This window comes from Leiobunum rupestre, chromosome 7 (genome assembly GCF_980474605.1).
Source record: "Leiobunum rupestre chromosome 7, qqLeiRupe1.1.hap1, whole genome shotgun sequence".
In the NCBI taxonomy this organism is placed as follows: domain Eukaryota; kingdom Metazoa; phylum Arthropoda; class Arachnida; order Opiliones; family Sclerosomatidae; genus Leiobunum; species Leiobunum rupestre.
Window position 1 is genome coordinate 55,414,593 of NC_143390.1, and position 26,200 is coordinate 55,440,792.

Sequence of the window (26,200 nt, forward strand, 5' to 3'; positions counted from 1 at the left end):
TTATTGCTTGAATTTTTTAGATGGTGTATGAGTTTTTTCAAAGCTTGGAAATTATGTGATAAATATCACCAAATAGCATTTACAGTGATTGCTTTGATAATATGTAAATTAGCCATAAGTTTAGTGTCGTTAAAATTTAAAAAAATTATTGTTTCTTTGTATTAGTATTTATTACATTATACTAGCATGATATTATTAAATTATAATGCTCAATATTTTAAACTCACACAAACATTAGTGTACGTAGTCCAACGCAGTCAGTTCATCCACCCCAGTGCATCTCAATTAAATGAACTAAACTTTTAAACCGTGGGAATTATGTATCTTAGGGCAGACTCATCAAGGAGCTAGGTGAAGTTATTGTGCACTTACTCATATCTATCTTTGAAAGTTTTTCTTTACACAAATGCGTTTATGCGTTATTATTTAAAATTAAATTATAGGCCTTTAATATGCTTTGAATGAATGGTTTTTGGCAATTTTTAGTTAATATCCGAAATGCTACATTTGCCAGATTTATTTGTTCTGTAAAGTTTGAAGCATGCAAGCTTAATTCACATCTTGTTTTCTTTGTTGTTTTTAACATTAATGGGTCTGGACTTTGCGACAGGCCATGTACTTATATTATATTTATTTCCAGGCCTTCTGAGTGTTACGGTGAAGTTCTAGGTATGTTATTTTAATTATTTAAACATGTTAATTAAAGTTACTACAACATTGCGTAAATAATACTTTTTTATTTAAAAAATAAATAGTTTCAGCACAAAATGGTCGAGGCCTTTTTTATTTAGCCTTGCATTGGCACCATGTTGTGCCAAAACTAGTTGGTTTTATAATAACGCAATTATGTCGTTGTTTTAATTAATATATCCATAAACCTTAAGAGTTTCAAACATTTAAGTATAATTACTAAATATTTTAGTATATTCTACGAGTTAAACCATTTTTAAATTAAAAAAAAAATCAAAATTTCAAATATTGTCAGAAGTTAATGAAAAGAAGTTATCGGATATATTCTAATTTTTAAGAGACATCTTCCTTAATGTGGACAGGTAGGGTTAAGTTTTTTCACCTTACTGCTGTCATACCCCTCTCTTTAGCAAGCTAGACTATCTATGCATGTAAAACATATCCCTTACCAAAAAATAAGTTGGTTTTAAGTTTGTATTTGAGACAAATGCCAACTAAATATTAACGTAAAACCAACAAATTACCAACTTAAAGAAAAAGTATTTTCCCACCAACTTAATAACAACTTATTACCTCTAACTTGCTTATTCAAATATGCTGACAACTTGAGCCTACTTAAAACCAACTTAATATCAACTTAAATGTGTATACCAACTGAAATCCCACTTGTTTTTTGGTAAGGGATAAATTATCAACTTAAATAGTAACAAAAATGTGAACAGGTTTGCTTCCAAGACACTTAAAAGACGTTACTAAATTCCCCGTATTGGTGCCTGACGCACTTTGAGATTCCCCGTATTAGCGCCTAATGGTGCCGCGCACTCACTTCGCTCAAGCGCTGGGGGCGCCTCCCCAGCCCCATACTAAAAAAAGCGATGGGCCATCTATAACGCGGCCTAGAGGACAGTACCAAGCCTTACGCTTCAAGTATATAGTTTAAATATCAACCAGAAAAAAGCGTTTGTAGCCCAAAAAAAACAAGAAAATGAACAAAACCTGTAATTGATTTTATAAAGTACCGGAATATCACTTTGTGGCTCAAAAACACAAAACACCTAGAAAATGAACAAAAACTGTAATTGATTTTATAAAGTACCGGAATATCACGTGGAAATTATTAGGACACTGAAACTGTGGTGTCGGCGAACACACGACGGAAATAAGTACAACGAAACACGTGAAAATGCCCAAAAATGAGAAATTTTTAAAATTACATTAAAAAATTAAATAATCATTTGCGGCCAAAATAAAAAATACCCTCGGCATCTACGTGACAAGCTCTATCAGGCGCAACCAAAATTAATATGAAATTCAATGAAAATGAGAAATTTTTAAAATTAAAAAATTAAATTAAAAAATTAAATAATCATTTGCGGCCGAAATAAAAAATACCCTTGGCATCTTCGTGACAAGGTCTATCAGGCGCAACCAAAATTAATATAAAATTCGATGAGGCCTGTGTAGTTCACTTTACCCTTTATGGCTAAAACAAAACATTTTACAATGTTTTTAGGAATAAATTTAGTACCATGGAGTATCAGTCATTGCAAAATTGTTTTAATTACTAATTATGGCTAAAAAATTCAACATGTATAATTATCTATGCATGTGTTTCTTGGCACACAGTGTTTGACAGATAAACTTGTGTCTATCAATGGAGAAGGCAATTTGCGGTGGCTGTTATCATCCCTCCTCTCATGATGTGTAGAGAGGGAATTTGAGATTTAGTTAGGATTTAATAATGCCATCCTAGTGTGGACAAATAGGGAAAATGCCTTTACATTTAAGTTATTGCTCTAAAATAACATCTTTTCATTAACTTCTGATTTCATAGTGAACAAAATGCTGACTTTTAGGAATCGAAATATGTAATTACAATAAATGTAACTACAAAAAATTTTAAAAGTGCATTTTTTCTCAATTTAATAAAATTTACAACTCTGCTTATGCTGCTTTGTGTAATTTTATAATTATAATTAAGCTTTATTTGGATAAAATCATTACTAGTAATGTCTTTAGTTAACAAATAATAATTTTTTTTACCACCTTTACGTTATTCGTTTTATATATTCGGTTTCCGAGATCCAAATAAAACTTCGTTTTCTTTTAAAACTTTTCAGATAACACAGCAAATCAAGCACCTAACAGACCACTACCACCGACACCAGATGAGGAGGATGAAAGAACACTAGTCAGAAGAGTAAGTTTTCAAACAATAGTCAGGTTGATTGATTGCTATTATGGTAATTAATTTTGGTGTATTCCTTTATAGTAGAGGCTTTTCAGCAGTTTAATTACTTACTTTTATTAAAATATTTTACATTGAATAACCCCAGTATCTTTAAAGTGTTATGACCTGATAATTCAAAATGCTAATAAATTAAAAAAAGTTAATAAAAGAAAAAATGTAGTACTTGCTGCCTGAAAAATATTTCAATTAAATTAATTCAAAGATTTAACGTCTAAAAGCCTCTTCTAGGAAAGGGTTAATGTTCCATTGGGCAAGTTCTATAGAATTAAAAAAAAGATAAACCCTTATTGGGATGGGGATTTATGGGTAAGCTTGTAATGGCCAATAATTTTGGTGTATCACCTAAGCAAATATCAGTTGAAAAAAATTGTTGATATTTTTCCAAAAAACTTCAGCTCACTTGGCAACTAAATCCAACAAGATCCTAGAAAATAGACTGCATATGTGATCAACAATCATGTTCTATTTGGTACTTTATATTCATCCCTGAGTTTGTCTCTTTTTGGGGTATTTTTTGAAGACCTATTCAGTCTTGTCATCATGGAAGGAGATAAGATAATTTTTCCTCTAGAAACTTGCTATTCACATGCCATGTGAATCACTACACTTAGCAAACACTATCTTGCAATGAACCCCCTAAAGTCTGGGTTTAATAGGCCTTTTAGAAAATTCTGCACTGGCAATAATTGGAAATTGTGAGAAAGGAAAAACCTTTGTTAACATTTTTTTAGGTTATGGCTGTTTAAACATCTCCCCAGAAGCGCTGTTATTTGTATGATTTTGTTTTTGCACGTTTTGAGTTTTTACCTGAACTTCCAGAGTTTAGTGGATAAGAAAGACTTGGACCGCTTTAATAATCTAAGGGAAAGTGCCAGTAACTCCGGTAGCATATCTAATGGCAATGTCAAGAATCGCAATAGGGAAAGGCGAGAACGTCCATCAAGTATTAATTTGGACAGAAACTGTCATCATCGGAATAGTAAAAGAGATTCGGGAAATATGCAATCTAACAAAGTTTCAAGCCGTCACTCTCAGTCACATTCTTCCTCCTCCTCCTCCCGCCATTCTCGCGGTTTTGACGATAAAAAGAAGACAAACAATCCAGTTTGTACTTCCGCGTCATCAGGTGCAATCCAGTCACATGCCAAACCTTCCTTCAATACTACCTCCACCTCATTCAATATACGTCCAGCGTCCTCAGTTTCTTCAGGAATGCCATCTATCAAAGATTTATCTGATATATCCTCAAAGAGAACCAGACAGTCTGTGACCGGAAATAGGACCAATTCATCACAGGTCAGTTGGGATTTGTGGGCTTCTAAATGTATCGAAACATTTTTAAGCTCCATATTACATTCCATATTCTCTTGATTTTTTTGTTTTACTTTTTTAATGAATGATAGCATTTTATTATTATTAGTCTTAAGCATGATTTGGTGGTGTTTTCCTTGTGGTAATTTAACTGCTCAGTATAACCCATTATAGCTAATATTGGGCTATTAAACTTTCTTTTTATAATTTCTATTGGTGCCTAAATATCAGTTTGGGTTTCTCAAAAGTGTTATTTAGATGAAAATGGTGTTTTAAATTTTTTATTCATTGTGATGGTTTACCTAGTTATTTCATTTCAAAGACCACTACTTTGAAAATAATGAAACTATTCATGTATGCTTTTAATTTTAAAATTTTAATAAACTTCATATTCCTCCATAGCTTACAAACTTGTGCAATTAAGAAGTACATATATAAAGAAATTGAAAAATTACTTTTTTAAAACCTGAAAAAAAATGACCTCTACTAACTGGATATTCTAATTAATTTTTATTAATAGCTTGACTTAATTGTAAAAGATGACTTTAATCATATATAAAGCTAAGAAAAACCTAGATATAAAATGTTAAATGCTTTTCATAAATGGTGTGATAGTGTGTAGTATAAATAAATGTTTAGGTTTACTTCTTTCAGCTAGGAAATTTTGGTTGTGCATTAGAATTTTAATGTTTAAGTAATGTAATATAAATAAATATGACACATAATATTGATTAATGACATTTTGTTGCTTGGTGATTGCGTAATTGGGTGTTATTTAACAGGAAATTTGTCACTTCCACCTAGGAGCAACAAACACAAGGAGAACGCAGCTAGCCTTTAAACATGCTAACGCATTTTTGTGTACAAATTCATTGGATAAGCCTTTACGCTGAATGTTTTACGGAAAAGGGGAAGACAATTTCCGAATTTTGCCTTTCCGACGACAGTAGGCGCTAAAGTGTCGAACCAATGAAGAATGTACACAAGAAAATGCGCGACCTTTGACGGGTTGCGTTTTCCTTGTGTGGGGTGCTGTGTTTGTTGCTCCTAGATTCCACTATGTAGGCCAAATTAAGGTAAGGTTTGTTTGATGGTGAGCCAAAACTCACTTAGATCTCAAATTTTAAATGGAATGAGTATTTTTATTCCAACATAGTAGAGTACCATTCGAATTTTCATTTCTGCTAGATTTCTCCGATAAAGTACTGAAGGTAGAGATTTCTCGGGTATTATTGCAGAGACTAGTAGCAACTTACAAATTGTAAGTCCCTTGCCATGTAGTTATTTATTTAGACATTGGTGAAAAAGAACATCATTATGAAAATTAGAATTGGTAGGATTGGATGTGTCATAGTTATGGTTATTATCTTACTTAAAATATTACTGGTAAATCACCAGATTCCTAAACAGGAATTTCCAAAAGGAATCCTATTGTTGTTGTAAGAACATTTTCATACTGGTGTTATACCAGTAATGTATATGTTTGTTTTTAGTCTTCGTATCTTTCATTGGTGCCTCTTATTTTCTTCATCAAAATTTGTGGTATGGTCTTTAGAAAAATTATTAGTGTATTACTTCCAATCTTAGAGTAGGATAATGTTGGTTCTCGAAACAATTAGTTTTCTTTCAGAAGTGATTTTATCAAATGGAAGCATCCAGCTTATCGAAATATGAAATTATTTGCAGTTCATAAGTTGAGCACTATGTAAATTTTAAACAAAGAAACACTTGTCTGAAAAGGTGTTTTCCTTTGCGATATTAAATTTACATTGGAATAGAGTTCCATCACCTTTTATCCAACATCCTTCGCATAGCATCGGTCATGTTACAGATTTAATGTAATATGCCACCTAAGCTCTCACACCTGTCACCATTGTGACAGATATATTTGATCTCAAAGCTAACTTTTGCGTTTGTTTCATTAAACGGTGCTCATTACTAAAGCCAAATTGTATTGAAATATAATCTAATTGCTTAATAAGGTGAAATTTTTGCCATATTTGGAAATTTTTACTCTTCTATTGCCTATACAACTTATTAACACTTGATGCTTCCATTGTTAGACGTGGCCCCTGTTTTATTCTAATATTTGTTATAGCGTATTTTATATCTTAAATGATCGAAGCCCTTTATTTACCTGCGATGGTAGTTTTCTTTGATTTTGTGATTGCACATTTGAAGTAGACACACTTAAACATACCATAATTTTTCTCTCTCTCTCTCTCTCTCTCTCTAATAGTAGTAATAATAAAAGCTTTTTATCGTCTGAGAATTATTACATCAGACAGGGATATCCCCTTCAGCAAAGCTGATTTCCAAGGGGGTCCCAGTATTACTTTACGCCAAATGAACTTTTTTCTTTGCATGTACGTGTTTGTAATTTTGGCTTTGCATGTGCTGTAAATGGTTGTGTATTTGCGTGGTTAAATACTTTCATTTCTCATCGAGAGAATATGGAACAATCCCAACGTTTATTTTCAGAAAAAACATACTGATTACATATTAAACTTAACTAACAAGCATGGTGAAGACTACAACGATATGAACTTTACTCATTTCTATGAATCTTATTTAATGAACGAAATATACTTCTGTTATTTTCTCTTGTACTCATTAAATTTCATAACTAAACTGAAGATGAGAAAATATGCCTATTCTTCAATGCAGCTGAAAACTTCCTGTAGCAATAATCATTTGTCTGACATTTTTTCAATGCTCTGTATTTTTAGTCTTCCAAGTTGGTATCTATTTCCTTTGTGTATTTGCTAAATGTTCTTAGGTGTTTAAAATGGATAGTAACTAGCGACGTATTAAATTGACAATAATTCTCAAAAGAGAACCTATGTTACCTTATTAACCCAGTTTCGTGAGAATGGGGAGAGAAATACAATTATTTGACTGAACAGTTAATTTTTGTTATGGTTAATTTTTAAACGATGCTCGCACTAGAAAGTCTCACACTGAAGGATTATGGAAGATATCTTCTTCCTAAAGAACTGGTGTGCTTTCCCATTTAAAGCAGATATGCTATGATGATTCTTTCTAAAGCTAGCTGTCATTTTTAATGCTTTTAGCTGGTAAATTTCACATGTACCTTTTGTGACCATGAGAAAATTGTGCCTTAACTAATGGAAACCTTTCCAAAGACTAGTGCTACATTTGCCAGTGTTACACTAAAACCAATGTTTAGCTGCGATGCGAGTAAAAATTGTCTTTGCCTGTGTACAACTAAATTCAAAAATGACTAAAAAATTTGCCTCAACATGACATAGATTCTTGCTGAAGACCTTTTTGGCCATTAACATATTTGTTAAAAGACATGTACCTGAAATTACTTATTTGCCAATACTTAACTGAAATTTCCAAGTGTTCTAATAATTTAGATAAAATTTTGTAAATTTTCCTTAAATTTATTCATCAGTTCTTTAATATCTATGTCAAATTTTTGCACCATGCCATTTTTGTGGGCCTCCTGCTATACTTTTGAGCAACAAAAACCTGTTACAGCAGATAGTCACTGGGCCACTGATGTGCAACTTGACAGCAAAACGAGAACAATAAAACTGTAGAGTAAGAAATTTGACTCAATAGTGAGTCCATTGGGTGTTATTGTACATAGTGTTTTTACAAGAAACATACGGTAACAACTTATGTTCGAAATGGCAACCAGTCCAATGTTGTTGGGAAAATAGCTTTTATAGATTGAGTTTTGTCTTTTTATACAAATTTATTAAAAAGAAAGCCCAGATGTGTTTTGGGAAATTATATTTTTTTCAAGTTAAATATTAGTTAATGTATGTTTTAATTTTAACCCTTGGCTTGTCAATATAAATTTAGGTATAGAACCGTCATTTTGGTTTAGTTGCATTGTCCCACACTCCCTATACATTTAAGATGAACACATGTTACTAAAAAATACTACAGAAAATGAGTCTATTGCAACTACATCTAATTTTCCTGTGGTAATCAAATTCCATTCAATCATTTCCATCAACAACCTCAAAACCTTAGCTGCAAAGATACTGATAAAGCTACAAACTTGAAATAGGTGATTCTGAAATATAATATTGACAAATACGTGGGCAAAAGTTAACTAGACAACCATCTTGTTTTATAATTTTTTTAGGCGGATACGATAGAGTTTGTCACGTAGATAGCGTGGGTATTTTTATTTTAATTTAAAAATTTTAACTTTTTGTTATTTTCACGTTTTTTGTTGTGTGATAGACCTTGTCACGTAGATAGGGTGGGTATTTTTTATTTTAATTTAAAAAATTTTACATTTTATGTTATCACGTTTTTTGTTATTATTTTGTTGTGTGATAAACCTTGTCACATAGATAGCGTGAGTATTTTTTATTTTGTCCGCAAATGGTTATTTTATTTATTTATTTATTAATTTAATTAATTGAGCTTCTTTGTGTATTTTATTTTTTTGTTTTGGTTATTATTTTGGCAAAATTGCACTACAGCGGCCTCATGTAATTATGTTTTTTTTTGGTGGAGAAGGTAACACTTGACGCGAAGATTACGAAACTATTTTTAGGGCTGCAAATGATAATTAAATTAATTAACTTAATTTTAAAAATTTAGTAATTTTTGGGAATTACCGTGTTTTTGTATTTTTTTGTGGCGGAGAATGTAGCACTAAACCAATTTTTTTGCGGCCGCAAATGATAAATTTTTAATCAACTTAACTTTTAAAAAAGGCGTCATTTTAGAAGTTTAGTAACGTTTTTCGAAAAACTATTTTCGTCGTGTATCCGTCGACACCACTTTTTTGACACGCCCCAGCCCCATTCTGCGCATTGACGGTGAGCCTGCTGTAATCGTGCCTAGTGAAATCGTATCAACTTAAATAGGAACAAAAATGAGCACAGGTTTGAAGCATTTAATTGACAGGAAAAGGCGACAACCCGACGAAGATAATTACTTCCAAAACTCGTAAAAAGGTACTAAACTATACTTTTAATCTCAACCAGAAAAAAAAGTGGCCCAAAAATAGAAAATACCTAGAAAATGAACAAAAACTGTAATATAGATTTGATAAAGTACGGGATTATCACTTTGTGGCCCAAAAATACAAAACACCGAGAAAATGAACAAAAACTGTAATTGATTTTATAAAAAAAGGGAATATCACGTGGAATTCATTAGGACACCGAAACTGTGGTGTCGGCGAACACACGACGGAAATAAATACAACGAAACACGTTAAAATGCCCAAAAATTAGAAATTTAAAATTACATTAAAAAATTAAAAAATCATTTGCGGCCAAAATAAAAATAACCTTCGGCATCTACGTGACAAGGTCTATCAGGCGCAACCAAAATTAATATAAAATTCGATGAAAATGAGAAATTTTTAAAATTAAAAAAATTAAGTTAAACAATTAAATAATCATTTGCGGCCAAAATATAAATACCCTCGGCATCTACGTGACAAGGTCTATCGGCACAACCAAAATTAATTTAAAATTCAATGAGGCCGCTGTAGTGCACTTCACCTGAATAATTATAGTAATTGTTGGATTAAACTGAACTCAAATATTTATAAAAGCCTTTAATATGCCGAAAAATGAACAAATCGTGAAAAGGCCCATAAAAAGGGAAAATAATAAAATAAAAAATATAATAAGCGGTTGCGGACAAAAAAAGGCAGCACAGATAGAAATGCCACGTTGAGACTATGCGAATCAACAACGCAAATAACAACAAGAACGTAGCACAATATCACGTGGAAATTATTCGTAGTGAACAACACGGCTACCGAAACTGCAAGTGTCGGCGAACACACAACGAAAATAATACCAAAAATAGTGGAAAGGCCCAAATAAGGAAAAATAATAAAATTAATTAAAAAAATGAAATAAGTTGTTGCGGCCAAAAAAAGGCAGCACAGCTAGATAATTCTCAAAATTTAATTTAAATTGTAATTTATGTAACTGGAATACCACGTGGTGTCGGCAAACACATGACGAAAATAATAACAAAAAACCTGAAAAAACAACAATTTTTAAATTAAAATAAAAAATTAAATAATCATTTGCGCCAATAAAAAAATACCCACGCTATCTACGTGACAAACTCTATCGTCTCCGCCAGATATAATTATAAAACAAGATGAGGTTGCTGTAGTTAACTTCACCCAATACGTGTATAAAAGAGTTAATTTTTTGGGCGCCTACATATTAGTAGATTGTGGCTTGCGCGATGTTGCTTGTGTAGAAATTCAAAAAAGATGCGTGCGCTCAAATACTTTAACCATATGAAAAAATATCCAAATCATATGACCAGCAATCTTTTTTGGAATTACCTATTGATTTTCACTATAAATATTAGCATATTGTCACGAATTTCATCTACTACAGGTAAATATTCGTGAAGAATAAAATTTGTGCATATTCTAATGAAATAGTTCCTAAAACAATTGAGTTAAATTGTCTAGCTATATTAATTAAATTCCATGAAGTTCCACTCTTTTCAATGTCTTTGAAAGTTGCAGTTATTTTTACTATTGGTCCAAATATAATGTAAACACTCTACAGTGTGAAATTTTCATGGGTTTTTCTGTCATCATTATGATTTTTTCATTCTTTTTCTCGAATAGTGAAACAAAAGTTTCTGGTATTGTATGTTAAGTTAAGAGTGCTTTCTCAGGGATTTCAAGCTATATGTCACTGTAGCATATTATGTTAACTACTTGTGGAATTAGTCATAAATTGAAATACTTGTATCCTACGTTAATGGGTCATTCCATGCGTATTCGCAAGTGGCCGTGAGCAGGGGTAAAACTTTTTTTCTCAATTTTATGTTTATCTTTATTCAAAACTAAAATTTCTTAATTTTTAGTTAGAAAATAAATACATTTGTTAACAGAGTTCTCCCTTTTGATGTATAGTTGCAAACTTTCTCTACTCCTTAGAGATGAAAACTGGGTTTCTTAGTTAAATTTTGGTGTTAAGTCTAATGACGTTGCAAAATCTTAAATCAAGTGAAGAACGTTTTTTTAAAGACATGAAGTTAAATGCTAAAGTACAGTACCGCCTAGAACCAAGTTCACTTAGCGAGTGCTCGCTTAAAGCGGCGCTTATGGGGGGAAAACATGAGCTAGGGCTGCTGCCTGACCCCCGCTTCGCTTTAAGCGAGCGCTCGCTTAGTGAACTTGGTTCTAGGCGGTACTGTACATTAACATCACTAAAACCTTTTTGGATATTTTGTAAAGTTTTTATTTACAGGCATTAAAAGTAGCTCAATAGGTCTTTCAATAAAAGTTACGTCCCCCTTCCATCCCGCCCGCCGCGTAAAACTGGAAATAGGTGATTTAATTTATGTTACACAGCTACCAGATTTTATGGGGTAGTTGTACAGCCAACCCTCTTTGAAACCGCCAACTTCAAACCAAGATTTAGCATTAAACTGTAAGCCTCGGCACACGCGTTAGCGGCGTTACCATGGATATAAGAAATGTATATAAAGGTCTAGATAAAATACGGTCTAACATAAAATACGGAATTGACACCTAGCAGACACCGAGGAAGTCACGTGACAAGAGCGCGAGCTCTCTTAGCATTTTAGTACTAAGTGCTTGACATTTCCGCAGGCCGTAGTCTTTAGACACCATCTGTTGGTGACTTTTAGTATAATTTTAAAGCAGGAGATAATGGCTCTCGCGACGATAGCACGAGCTTTCTTACCAATAGATAGCGCCTTATAAGGATAGCCTGCAGAAATTAGGCGTTTCTGCTAGCTGTCACCTCCGTATTCACTCCCTTTGAAATATTTTATCTAGACCTTTATATACGGTTCCTATATCTTTGGGCGTTACCGTACTCTGTGGTCCTTCGTTAAGATATTTAACGTTGGGTAAGTTAAAATTTTAATGAAATAAAATAAATTAATGTAAATAACTTAATAATTTCTAGTTTTCAGATAAATAGAGATGATATGGAGCAACTAGACAGTAATAAAACCCCCTAAAAAACAAAAGTACAGTTAATGCTCATATCTCCGAATATATTGAAGGAAAATTTAAAACGAGAAAAACTTATCCCATTAGAACTCAATTATTACTTTGACAATCCGGAATGCAACAAGTGTTTCCTTTAACCCACGTAGCTTTTTTAGGCATTTTAGAATAAGGAAATCCCGACCTATTATCCATATCTATGATCACGAATTCCAACTTAGGCCTAACATTTACAGCGTTAAAAATATTTCCTTATTTCAGGCACCAAGCGACCACAAGTGACAAAGACTATACAAAAAGGAATCTGTTAGTCCAGGCGCGGCATTTTAATACTCCTTGGCGAGTGCTGAACAGGTTTCATTGAAAGGCCTATTACTTGGCCTAACTTGGTGTCTTCGGTATTAGCCTAGCTGATATGTATGTTCTAATTGATGGATACTTTGCTTTCAGTTATATAAATTTAAATAAATATTTTAGTTTTCTCAGTATTAAAATTTTTCTAGACCCTATTTTATATTACATATATTCCCCCATTGAAAGCATTGTGATATTTCAATGAATGATTTTTTATAAATACACTTGATTTTAATCTGTTTTAATCACGTTGAATTAAATCAGGCAACCTTGACGCTTTATTTAAATTTCAAACAAATCGACTATTCCATGCACTGAAATTTTCTAAACTTCTTTTATAGTTTTGTCTGTAGAAAACAAATTTTATTTTAGAAAAGACGCTTGCTTAAACTTAGTTCTGAGGTTTAAAAAAAGTGTAAACGTAACCCAAAAAGCAAATTCTGGAACTAAAATTTTTACCCTGAGTAAGGGATTTTGGCAATTCATGGGTTAGGAATTTGAAATAGTATAAAAATTTAGTCAAGATTTTTATACTAACGATATAAAAATGATTGAATAGCTATGTAATGAAACTTTTCTGTTTGCCTATCTTCTAATCTACATAATTAAACTTGGTCAAGGTTAAAATATTTATATTAACGCTAATAAATTTATTTATTGTATTAGAAATGTAATGGGGTGGGTTATACACTGGTCCTATTTGAGACAGTATATTCCAAGTTTAAAATAATTTGTTCAATTGTCTGAACATAGCTCTGAATGCTACCCCCCAAAATCGCATTTATTTCACTTGATGGATACACCATTACTTCCTAAGAATAATTTTGGCATTATCTCTGGATTTCACATGCAAAGTTACCCAAGAAGAAACCAGATTTTTCTCTAACGAAAATTTTAAGAAGGTTGGCAAATTTGGTAAGCACAAAGTCAAATAACATGTTTAGTGGTTATAGCATTAGCTTAAAAATCTTAAATGTTAATTTTTTATAAATGAAAATGTGTATAAAAATGGTATGCCCACATCAGTGGGTGAGATCTTGTGAAATATAATCTTATATGTTCCACTGGTTGGTTGCCTGCTTTTGGAGAGGACGTTATGAGATTCACATACTTCACTTCAGACTTTCTCAGTTAGGGAGCTGAAAGTTGATCTTAAGAATTTTACTGGTAAGAGATCCTGAGCAGATTTTAACGTAGCTTTGCGGCAATCTAAAATGGGGAACTTAATCTTGGTCAGCTTTTGGGGGCTCTCAAAAGGTTATCGTCTTTTATTGGGAAACTCATTCGGTCCCACACTTCGGAAATCTGTCCCAAAGCTAAGCGATTTTGTAGCGCTTGCCAAGCTAATAAGTGGAAAGCGTTATGAGTCTTAGTCAGGTAACAAGAATAAGGGAAAGCAAAAATTTCAACAAATCCCCGGATAGTTTTTATCACAAGTTCATCTGCTTTTCGATTTTGTGATACTCACGCTTGCCATCTCTTATGTGGTTTGAAAATAGCATATTTTTCTGGTTGATATTATAAGTATATACTTGATGCATAAAGCTTGGTACTGTCCTCTAGGTCGCGTTATAGATGGCCCATCGCTTTTTTAGTATGGGGTTGGGGAGGCGCCCCCAGCGCTTGAGCGAAGTGAGTGCGCAGCGCCATTAGGCGCCAATACGGGGAATCTCAAAGTGCATCAGGCGCCAATACGGGGAATTTAGTAACGTCTTATACGTGTTTTGGAAGCAAACCTGTTCACATTTTTGTTACTTTAAGTTGATACAATTTCACTAATTACGATGCCACTAGGTACAATTACAGAAGGCCCACCATCAATGCTCGGAATGGGGCTGGGGCACGTCAAAAAAGTGGTGTCGACGGATACACAACGGAACTATTTTTTAGAAAAACGTTACTAATCCCCTAAAATGACTACTTTTTTAATATTAAGTTAATTAAAAAAATAATCATTTGCGGCCAAAAAAAAATAGTTTCTTAATCTACGCGTCAAGTGCTACATTCTCCGCCAAAAAAAGCAAAATTACATGAGGCTGCTGTAGTTCAATTTTGCCAAAGTTAGTAATAATACATTTCAAGTATTTATTTTGGATTTTTAAACTTAAACCCGACAAATATTCAACAGCATGCAACATTTCACTATGTTTTAAGCCTGGCCATTAGCAGCGGCTAATACTACTCTCTCATATTATTATACATGCTTGATATTATACAATGTAGATTTATTACCTTTTTAGAAAATAATTTAGCTATAATAGTGTATTAGTTGGCAAGGCAAAAAAAACAATTGTCTTGGGCCTCGTGCTTTCAGAGGTCTGGGGAATTGCGGTTTTGTAGGTCTGACTTAAGGTTTACAAATTTTTCTAGGTTTTAGAAATTTGGGCACTTGTCCAGGTTTGGCTGCTGTTAAGTTAAGACAATGCGGGTTAAGTGGGTTTAAATATGCTTATTTGAATGGTTTGAACTACTGTCAGTAAAGTATTTCCTTCGACCTTCTATATTAATGATGTAACAGCTTCGGACTTTAAGATTATAGTTAATGGTCTTTTTTTGGGTAACTTAAAAAGTGACCACAAAACAAATGTTAAGATAAAATGCTGATGACACATCACTTCTAAATTTACCTATTAACATACACTTTTTGTTATAGAACAACCATGACAGGGGTACTCCTCACGAGCGATCGCATATGCAAAGAACAGAGTCTTCCCAAAGTTCAGGAGTGTGTTTAAGCTCGACCCCAGTTCAGCGCTCAAGTGGTGTTTTGCCAGATCTTCTGCCTCAACAAAATATTTCAATTCAGCACGGATCTTCCCAACAAAGGCCCCAGGACAGAAGCACTTCAGAAGAGGTGAATATTAACTTTTATTCTTAGAAGTAGTTTCTATAAAGTAAAAAATTTACACTAGTATCGGCAGGCGGTAAGCAAAACGCCTCCGCAGTTGCAACACAAACAGCGGTCGTTCTTAACATTTGGATTTGGAGCTGGAAATTCAGGAGGAGGTACTGGACCCTCCCCAACACCCTCACCAAGAAGGGAAAGCCATATAAATGTCAATGTGACACCTACTTCTCATGAAACTACATCAGATACACCTGAAATACGGAAATACAAGAAGAGATTTAATTCCGAAATCCTCTGTGCTGCTCTTTGGGGTAAGATTTTCATAAAGCTGACTTTTTAAGTAAAACTGCAGCCTAAATCTTTGTGACTATTTCAATTTACTATGTTAGATTATAAACTAAAATGAAGTTAAGAAATTATATTGGTATTAAATTTGGGGAATTAATATTAGTTAATTTACTAAACTGGTAATTCTATATAGAATAGTTTAATCAATGCTGCATTACAAATTGTTGTTTCAGGTGTAAATCTGCTTATTGGTACTGAAAATGGGTTGATGCTGCTTGACCGAAGCGGTCAAGGTAAAGTTTACCAGTTGATCTCAAGACGTCGTTTCCAGCAAATGGAAGTGCTAGAAGGTCAAAATATTCTGGTCACTATATCTGGGAAAAAATCAAGAGTCAGAGTGTATTACCTCTCATGGCTGAAGAGTAAAATTCTTCGAACAGATGGGGTATGACATTTCACTGTATCTAACTTTAATATGAAACCTTATTTTTAAATGATACTATGCTCTTAAAGGTCTTTACACATGTTTTTAAACATTATTTTAATCTGATGGTGCTTTCCCCTCTTGTTTATGTACCTTAAGAATTCTAAATTTAGGCAGGTTTAGCCTAATGGATACTCTAATGCTGACAAAATTTAACTTCTGTTATCCTATTTGAGTTTCTAATGCGATGCAATGTTCACATATAGTTAAATATTAGATTTATAGGATTGCAATTTACTTAATAATCAACTGTTAAAATGTAAAAAATAAATCTGAAAATTCCTTTCCAGCTTCAGAAATGTTTTATGTTATCAGCCATCAAAATCGTTAACTGGCAGAAGTGTAACATTATATTTTCTTCCATAACAGCAAGTTGAAAAACGTAGTGGCTGGATTAATGTTGGAGATCTGCAAGGAGCTGTCCATTTCAAAATAGGTAAGGAAATAAAACAGCATTTGCGAAATCTCATGGATTAAAGTTTTATCAGTAGAATTAACATTGACTTATTTGTGCCGTGCTTTTATTTGTGTTTTCGGTGATATAAGAAATTTTATAGTATAGATTCTACACCCCCCCCCCCCATTTCCCCTAGTACTCTAAATTCAAACAGTTAGACATATTTAAATACTCAACTTAGATAACTTTTTAAAGGAATAGACAAAACCTAGATTTATGCAAAAAAAATGGTTTTGGGTGTAATATAGCTTGTTTTAGTTGTCCGTTTGACACTTCTGCCTTAAAACAAATGAAGTTGCATTCTGGAGTAGTGGATGTGATGAAACCAATTCTATAAATGTACTATATTTTGCTTGTCCCAACGAGTTTCATATATTAAATAAAGTGAAAAGCCAAAAATAAAAATTTCTAAAGAGAAAACCAAATTTAATTGAGATAATTATTTCTATTAGAGATTTTGTAACTTTGGGTGTACTACAAATTTGGCAGCTCTACTATTTAATAAATACCTAGCCATATGAGTCTACCAACACTTGAGATTTTGCATTTTTTATTCTCAATGGTCTCTAACCGAAACAAAATTTTTTCTAGTACAATTTATCTCCTATTAAAGGCATACTATACTGGTTCTTGATATAAACTGCATTATCATTATCATAAGCGTAAAAGTTTTATGACACCATAATCATTATTAAGTTATTTTAAGTGTTTCTGCTTTTATATATTGCTATTTATATTAAAAATACTAGGCCAAATTAATGTTTTTATTACTTTTACAAAAAAATACGTGTCTTTCTGTCCCAATTTCCTGTCTATTCCTGCTTTTGTTTATTTAAAATCTGCTTTTCCAAGTGGTGTGGTCTATACCTCAGCATGACATTAAAGACTGGGAAAACACTTTTCGCATTTGGAGTGGCAATGGTAAACATTTTCAAGCAAATTTTCTTTAACCATGCCCTTTGGTATTAGTTGTTTTTAACAGGATGTTAAGCAATTAATTATATTAAGTTTTTAGCCAGTGAAATATGATGGTTTTTTATTTATTGAATCAGACCTAACATAATCATTTTGGTCTCATTTCTGGGCATGGGTACACAGTCTGATTTTCTATTTGGAGTGGTAAAGGACTAATGATATTACAACGGGAAGTGCCGAGTTAAACCAAAAATTGCATTATTTATTGTTTAAATTAAAGTGAATCAAAAATACATAAAATGCTCTTGATAAAATCTTCCATTCACCCGTGTATGTATAATGATATGAATATAACTTATCCAAATGGTCACTATGATATTATTTCTAGTTTTATAAAAATATTTGAGTAATACGCTGTAGTCTAATAATCCAAAAGTTTAACTTCCATTTTTATCCTATATTTTCAAAAATGTCCTATAATATCGTATATTTTTAGCAAAATCCTCAAAGTCCTAAATAACCGGTTTTGTTTAATATTTTGGCCATTTCAAATCCCGCCACTCAGTTAAATTGCTAGATTTGCAAAGTCATTCTAGTCTATACTTTTTTTATTGCCAACTTGGTTAGCTACTAGTATATTTTCAAAGATTTTTCACTATGGATTTTTTTAAAGCATAAAGTGAGTAAATGAAATAGCGTATATAGTCCTGTAAAATCATGTTATTTTGAAAAAAATAGTCCTATAAAGTCCTATACTTTAAGAAATATAATCCTTTGTTTCCTATAAAGAAATTGAAGATTTGAGTGGGGGCCCTGTTATTTTCTTCTTGATCACTTTAGCCAAAGGTTCAGGTAAAATAGGGGGCTACCACTGGTTAAATTATCATGCTTGTTAAAGGGAATATAACCTGCAAATCAATCTTTACGGAAGACCCCTTCAATTTTACAAATTACCCCGTACAGTGGCGCCAAACATTTCTAAAGCCAAAGGCAAGAGCGGCCAGAGCTGCAAACGTTGGTGTTCCACACCAAATACCTGAGGTTATATTCCCTTTAATAAAATGTTTTATGAAATTAAGTTGTGGCTGCCTCTTTTTAAAATAATCTGCCCTTCTAGCTGCTGCCAAATTTCCCCTCATTTCTATTACCTTTGATTTTTTTATCCAACAACTATTTGGTCTGATAACCAATTGTAATCTAAAATGGTCATTGTATGTTTTGTAATTCATTTTTAAAGTTCTTAATGTAAAACTTAATATATAGAAATAATTGTGATTGATAAAATGGATTTTAAAACTATCGCTCTCAACATGGAATGATCATCTGGTATACTTTCTTTACCAATATGGGCGGAGCTTATAGCAGAGGCAGAAGGCAAGAGATCCTCATGCTCATCTTCACATCCTATTTGAGAATGATAACCATGGAAAATCAATTGCGAAGATACCTCATTTGCTTTTTTAATGTCTACTGTGTTCATTTTCTAAGCCTACATTGTTATTTTTTGTCGGCAGCTTATACTTAAAACAGCCAATCACAAGTTAATACTTTAATGGATAATTAACAAAACTCATGACATCAATGTAATATTTGTTCACAAAATACCATGTGGAATACTAGCAAATAATCATTCCATTTAGCTTTATGTATTTCTAATAGGTGAATACTTTTCGCCTGTTCTTGAACTAAAGGTGTATTCTTTTAACCCTAAAACAAAATATTAGCCTGTTCCAGGACTAACTATTACTAATACCAAAAGTAGCATAAGACCCAAAAGTGTGTCAGAATGGTATAGTAGTTAATGAGAGTTTGTCGCAAAATAAAACAGGGAAACGAAGGGGGGTTGGAAAATATGTCATTAAAATCGAGGTATACCAGCGCCGCCGAGTGAGTCGTTTTAGAACGTGTGTCTACGGGCGAGTAAATCGAAGAGAGATAATCGTGCCAGATTCTATACTAAATATAATGTTGCTAGTACTATTCCAACTAGTAGGTTATGTAGTCTATAGTGTGACTAGGTCTCACTAGAAATTTTAATAGACGCGAAGGTACAGCTGACACACTTTTGGGTCTTATGCTACTTTTGCTAATACTCATAATCAGCTAGGCTAATACTCAAAGCACCACCTTAGGCCTAAATCATCCAGCGACTTTAAAGCTGTAGGCTATTCATCTGTTGCCAGATTTTAGGGCTACTCTTTGTACTCCTTCTGAAAAGGTGTAAAGAGAGTAAACTGATAAAATCGTCTGCTTGTTTACTAAAATGGCCACAGGCAGCCATTTTGAGAAAATATTTTTACCCACACTATAAAACTATTTGCTATCACAGAATGGGACTATAATGATGTCATAAGGTTACTCTTCGTACCCTACTCCAAAATCCCAAAACAAGCGAAAAGTATTCACCTTATATGTAATGGAACCACCCATTGAAATGATCTTGTAAACTGCCTTTCAAAATAAGCACAATGAACTTAAGTTAATGAACCAATGCAAGTTTATGGCATAAAAATCTCCATGGAAATGGTATCAGCCACCTAGTTTATAGAGTAAAAACCGCCCTTAGCAGAGCTAGACTTTTTCAGAAGTTAAAAAAGGAACTTATTGAAGAATTCATACCCATCCATTAAATGATGTTAGTTTTAATTAGGTGTATTGGTACAGTTTGCAAAAATTTCCGTAACACAAAAATACTTCATTGTGGCGGGTTCTTTTTGCCTAAAAAAAACTAAGCATTAGCAGTTTGCCCTTCTGTTACCTCTAGAATTTCAGTGTTACTTCGAATAAATCTGTTCCACATAAGTTAATTTTAAACAATTTTAGTGGTGGTTTTCAATAATTTACCTCTTAGCTTTTATAAGAGGGCCAGTGGTCTAAAATAGCTCTTTTTAAGGAGGAAATATCTCATTTCCATTAATCATTAGACTTAAAAATTTTCAGAACTCTTCTGCAGTGAGTTGTGTATCAGTTTATTTCTTGTTAAATCCATTGGACAAAACAAGTTATCCAGTTATGTGCCATTATGGGAAATTTTTCAAGTTTTGACTAGGTAGTAAATTAAAGTAATTTTGATGAACACAAGGGAATCGATGTTGAAGGAACTTGCACCCCCATTTTACAAGATAAATGGAAAAGCCGGGTTCGTAGGATAATGGGTTAGCAGCTTAAAATGAATAGGCATACTATTGTTATGAACAAATTTTATAGATCTATTCTAACAATTAATAAGTTAAAGGGGATAAATTTCATGCCTAATAAAAATTATTCTCATAAAAATATTAAAGTCCAGGTTGTATTCAGCCACTAACAAAATCTGCTCCCCGTAATAGCAAAGTCTTCCTCTCTGATGAAATCTTAAACTTGTGATTTTTAAACTAAGTTTGGCACTTTAACTATTAACTTTTCTTCCGACAAAACAAGAAGTTTCATACATAAAATTTTGAAAATGTTTGCCAGCTCATAATTTTTTGTTCTAAACTATCTGGACTGTTTCCAGTTCTTGGCTTGTTTTAAAAAAAAAATTGCAACACAATCTCCGATACTTTTAACAGCATATCCATGTTTTTCATTACATACAAATTTCACTCTTATAGACATAAAAATACATTTGCATGTGTATGTTAAGATATTATACTGTATTGATAGAATATCAAAAATCACTATAAATATTAGCTTCATATATATTTATATAAATCATTTTGGTTTTGCTTTTTTATTTTATTTACTGGGTCCTTTCTCTTCCCTTTTTGTTTTGTTTTTGCCTCCTTTTTCTTTGTCTTCCATCTATCCCACGCCTTTTCTCTGTTAATCCATGCAGTGAAGTACGAGAGAATTAAGTTCCTGGTGATAGCTCTAAGGGAAAGTATAGAGATATACGCTTGGGCTCCAAAACCATATCACAAGTTCATGGCATTCAAGTCGTTCTCGGATCTCCTACACAAACCAAACCTAGTGGACATGACCATTGAGGAAGGCGTACGTCTTAAAGTCATCTATGGATCAACGGAAGGTTTCCATGCAATAGACCTCGATTCTGGAGCGGTTTTTGATATTTACATTCCTGCTAATGTAAGGGTAACTGACTGTTCCTATTTTCTAGCAATTTTATAGGGAAATAACCTTTTCATTATTAGGGTGAAATAAACTGCAGCAGCCTTATTCTTTTTCTTGGCTTGTACCTGGTAGACCTTGTAGTGTAGATAGTGTTGGTATTTTTTGCCCGCAAATGAAAATTTCATTTTTTAGGTTGAAAGTTTTTGAATTTTTAATATTTACGTTTGTTGTTGTAATTCTTTTCGTCATGTGTTCGCTGACCCCACAGTTTTTTACTGTTTTGGTAGAAATATTTGCAAATTTACGGTGTATTTTAAGAATTACATTAAGGACTAAAAATTCGTTATTTTAGTACATTTTAACCCTAAAATTGCTTTAATTTTTACCCATCGCGTAACCCACTTTGCCTTGGTCTTGCGATTTATTAAAATTTCGGGAACTATGAATAAAGGCTTCCCTTTACAATTTTAGTAGAAACGATTTTACTAGTTGCGATGTCAGTAGATACAACTCCAAATGGCCCAACTATGTAATATAAGTATGGAGCTAAGGGGGGGGGGGGGCGTTAGGCGCCAATACGCTAACCCATTAAAGCTGTTCTTTAGCAAAATTTTAAAAAGTGTGGTTTTGCCGAACACACAATGAAAAATTGTAATAATAATTTCCAAAAACTTTAGAGTTAAATTGAATCTACATTTGCGGCCAAAAAAATAGCCTCGTAATCTCGGCATCAAATTCCTACGTGCCCGCCGGGAAAAGTCTGCTGTACTTTAATTTTGCCATGCATTTATTCCTTCAATATATACTAAATTAAAAGGACCCTTTTAGTCTTTTTAGTGCAGTTTTTTCTTGTTACACCAAAAACGTATTTATTTATACTCAGGGAGAATGGCTATATTGAGACTGTTTTTAGTGTTGATCCCTATTCCCCATCATGCTTTAAGAGTAAGCTCCTTCCCCCTAAAAAATCAAATCACCCCAGTATTTCATTGGTTCCCCAAGACATGCAACTTCTGAAGTGATTAATGTTTCTCATGCCTGGGTGAAATAAAACCATGATACCCACAGATTGTCTCTACGTTCTTATTCTGTAAATAAATTCATTCATGGTAAACAATGTCTACTTGTTAAAATTATTTTTAATCTAAAAATGCAGAACTTCCTCTATTTTAGTTGCTATAAAATTTATCTGCAAGATTGAACACATTTTCTTGATTTCAGAGCCAAAGCCCTGTTACATCACACTGTATCGTAACATTGCCAAATTCCAAAGGGATGCAATTATTGCTGTGCTACAACAGTAAGTACATTACATAATAAAATATTGGTTTTCTCCTGGAGAGGGATTGAGTGGGTCTAACTTGGAAGACAATTATCTATTGGTCTATTACTATGCCTATCAGTGTATAATTTAACATTTCACTTAGACGAAGGAATGTACGTGAACACATATGGAAAAGTTAGCAGAAATATTGTCCTTCAATGGGGAGAAATGCCAACATCTGTTGGTATGTACTGTAAAATTATAATTTTGATGTAATATTTTAAACACCTTGATGCTTAAAATCGCTAATTTTAATTATTGGTATCATTTCTACTAATTATATCTTAAAAATCAGTAACTTTAAAAATGGTAAATGTTTTTAGAAAGGTTAACCTAAAAAATCATTGCTCTGTAACTAAAAAAAAGTACTTTAAAGTTTTTTGATTCAGTGAATCTTGGGAGGGGAGTTAAATATTAATTTAAGAAATAAATTAAAATGAGATCTTTTGAGGCCAAACATTTAAAACCCTTTAGTATAAAATAATAAGCTTGCGCAAAGAACATATTTTATGAATTTCCCTCTATCTACCAAATTAATTAAACCTAGTGTCTAAACATACCTTGAAATTAGAATAGAGGTCAAGGTTTAAATTCGTAAAATAACTCCTTCTGTATCTCGAAAATGGCAGGATAGGTCTTGCTATAAATCCAGAATTTGATGTGTTGGTCAAAAAAAGCCATAGAAATAAATTTGGGGGTGCAAATCTGCATAAATCTGTCATGGAATTTCTCCTGGGGAAGCAACTGACCATTCTAGTCTAGACTATTGTACACAATGGATATCCTAAAGAATTGTAGTTTCATAATGCATATCTGATAAAGTGATAATATTTATTACAGCATACATTGGAACTGGACAAATAATGGGATGGGGTAACAAGGCCATTGAAATAAGAAATGTGGAAACTGGTCATTTAGATGGAGTATTCATGCACAAGAAAGCACAAAAACTAAAGTTTCTTTGTGAAAGAAATGATAAAGTGAGATTAAAAATTGTCTTTATTAAAACAAATTTAATTATCTTTGTTTTTTAGGTGTTCTTTTCATCTGCCAAAGGAGGATCATCTTGCCAGATATATTTCATGACATTGAACAAGCCTGGCATGGCCAATTGGTAGTGTCATATTTACCAGTATAACCACGACTCCGGATGTCCTTCCAAATCCTTTTACCCTATTTTCTGTGCGCGTGTGATATAATTTCTCCAAACCTTACTCTTCCACATTCTACCTTCATTCCTTTTTGGCCAAGTTTAAATTAAAAAATTGCGGCCATTTCGTTTTGAAGATTGATAGAGCTGGAATTTAAATCTCAGTCAAGAACTTAGTGATTATAAAAAGACTTAATTCCTTGCCAATAAACATTTTCCTTATTTTAATTACTATTGCTTCATTTAATATAATTCTGTTAAACAATAGTAATTAAGGTTTTTCTTTGCATTTTGCTCAATAGATTTTTTGTAAATAGTTCCACTATTATTGACTGAGTACATTTTAGTTGCTTAGAACAAATTATAACAATTAGCCAAAAATTTAGGAATGCCAGAATCCCGCAAGTATTTGTATTGGTATTCTCATTTATAAACAAAAAACTTAAAAAATATTTGCTAGAAACCAAACATTTTATTTTCTTTACGTATAACAAAAATGGTGCTTGATTTTTATGGCTAACAATAATGGAAAACTTTGGAAAATGGTGAAAATTTCATACGCAGTAAAGCGATTTATTTGTGACTTCATTGAGAATAACGAGAATGACTGTTTAATGTGTTAATGGAATTTTTGTAAAAAAGTCTAAATTTCAACGACATTTGGATAAATTGAAAATTAAAAGCGTGAGGACTGGTAAGAGTTTATTACTTAATCGTGCATTGGAGAAGTGACTGTTATATACCGAATGAAAGGATATTTCGTATAATCTAAATAAAAAATTTGGGATTTTAAATTTAGATCTCAATTCTTAAAAGTATCACAAATATTTTATATGTTTTAAGGTTTTTATGTCTATTGGTTATTTGTTGTTTAAAAAGCCACGTACAATAATTATGATGGTCTTTATTATTGCTTTATTAGCTAAAAACCCTTGGCTGTTATGAATGTTTTAAGATTTCGTATTTGGTACTCTAGAAATTCATTTTAAACGAGTTGAATTGGCAAGGATATTTTAAATGATAGAATTTTTTTAATCAAGTTGAAAATGTAATGATAATTTAATACTTTTGAGCGTTAAGAGTATCGTAGTCAGATCAAAAATAATTTGTTTCCTAGTTATTGCTCATTAAATATTTTAGGTTATAATTAACAATAACATTTTTTTGTATTTCTTTAGTCAATTAGTTTTTTTAATTATGTATGCAACAGTAGCTCATTACTTTACTTGGTCCCCTGTTATATATATTTGTCATTTTATTTCCCTGACTAATAATTGTATTAAAGTTTAAATGAATTCAGTAGGTTTGAAAGGTGTTTTGGAAGTGTGACAAATTAGGGGGATCTACATTTTGTACAGTTTTGCATTTGTATAAATTTACACGTAAAAGTCCTGTATGGAGTTAAAAGATAACCAGATGGAATCAGAGATGTGCCCTTTTTTTGTATTATTACTATTATTACAATTATTATGGATAAATTCAGTGATTGGTTTTTTAAATAAAAATTGAGCTTGCTATACAAAACTTAGGTCCTAGACTTTTTAGTAACTTACCACAGCTGCCTTGTTAATGCATTGTGGAAATCAGTTATGGATACCTTTTTATAATAATCTTAAAAGAAAGGCAAAACATTGCACTTGATGAGATAGTTGTGTACAACATTTGAATTAAAATTCAATGTAAATGTGTAATTCTGTTGTTTCTTACCCAGTTTGTCTTGATGAGGCAGCTTTACCTTAAAGGCCGGGTTTTTGGGCAAGGATTTCGTTACAAACCGAAAATGATTTTTACGAATGACCTCTGTGGGGTGAGGTGGATACCAACCGACTTTCTTTTTGCTTCCCCTACATTTCAAACCCCAAAAACTTAGAGAGGGACCCGAGACGAGACCCAAAGAGATACGAAAAGGACAAAGGAGGGGTTCTTTATTGGTATGTAAGTGGCCTAACAATGAGAAGAAGCTAGAGTTCAACAGAACTGTATCAGTTTACGTCCCAAAAATAGACTATTCGTAAAAATCATTTTCGGTCTGCAACGAAATCCTTGCCCAAAAACCCGGCCTTTAAGTTGAAAGTTGCGCGGCATACCTACAACCTTTACTCCCTT

The 26,200-nt window shown here is 32.6% G+C and overlaps 1 protein-coding gene across 8 annotated transcripts in view; it reads left to right on the forward strand.

The window, feature by feature from the left end:
- msn (serine/threonine-protein kinase msn) overlaps positions 1-25,785 on the forward strand; it is a 79,325-nt gene extending 53,540 nt beyond the window's left edge. For 3 of the 8 annotated variants that reach the window (XM_090181461.1, XM_090181466.1, XM_090181462.1), the window contains 13 exons: positions 641-669; positions 2,811-2,890; positions 3,761-4,237; positions 15,229-15,429; positions 15,488-15,734; positions 15,945-16,156; positions 16,565-16,631; positions 17,505-17,573; positions 21,385-21,641; positions 22,842-22,920; positions 23,048-23,128; positions 23,785-23,924; positions 23,979-25,785. In XM_090181461.1, the coding sequence (XP_090037587.1) occupies positions 641-669; positions 2,811-2,890; positions 3,761-4,237; positions 15,229-15,429; positions 15,488-15,734; positions 15,945-16,156; positions 16,565-16,631; positions 17,505-17,573; positions 21,385-21,641; positions 22,842-22,920; positions 23,048-23,128; positions 23,785-23,924; positions 23,979-24,062 (2,023 nt within the window). In that variant the 3' untranslated portion in view covers positions 24,063-25,785. The remainder of the gene's footprint in view (positions 1-640; positions 670-2,810; positions 2,891-3,760; positions 4,238-15,228; positions 15,430-15,487; positions 15,735-15,944; positions 16,157-16,564; positions 16,632-17,504; positions 17,574-21,384; positions 21,642-22,841; positions 22,921-23,047; positions 23,129-23,784; positions 23,925-23,978) is intronic. The other 5 variants (XM_090181467.1, XM_090181468.1, XM_090181463.1 and 2 more) reach the window with 4 other exon arrangements.
- The last annotated feature ends 415 nt before the right edge of the window (positions 25,786-26,200 follow it).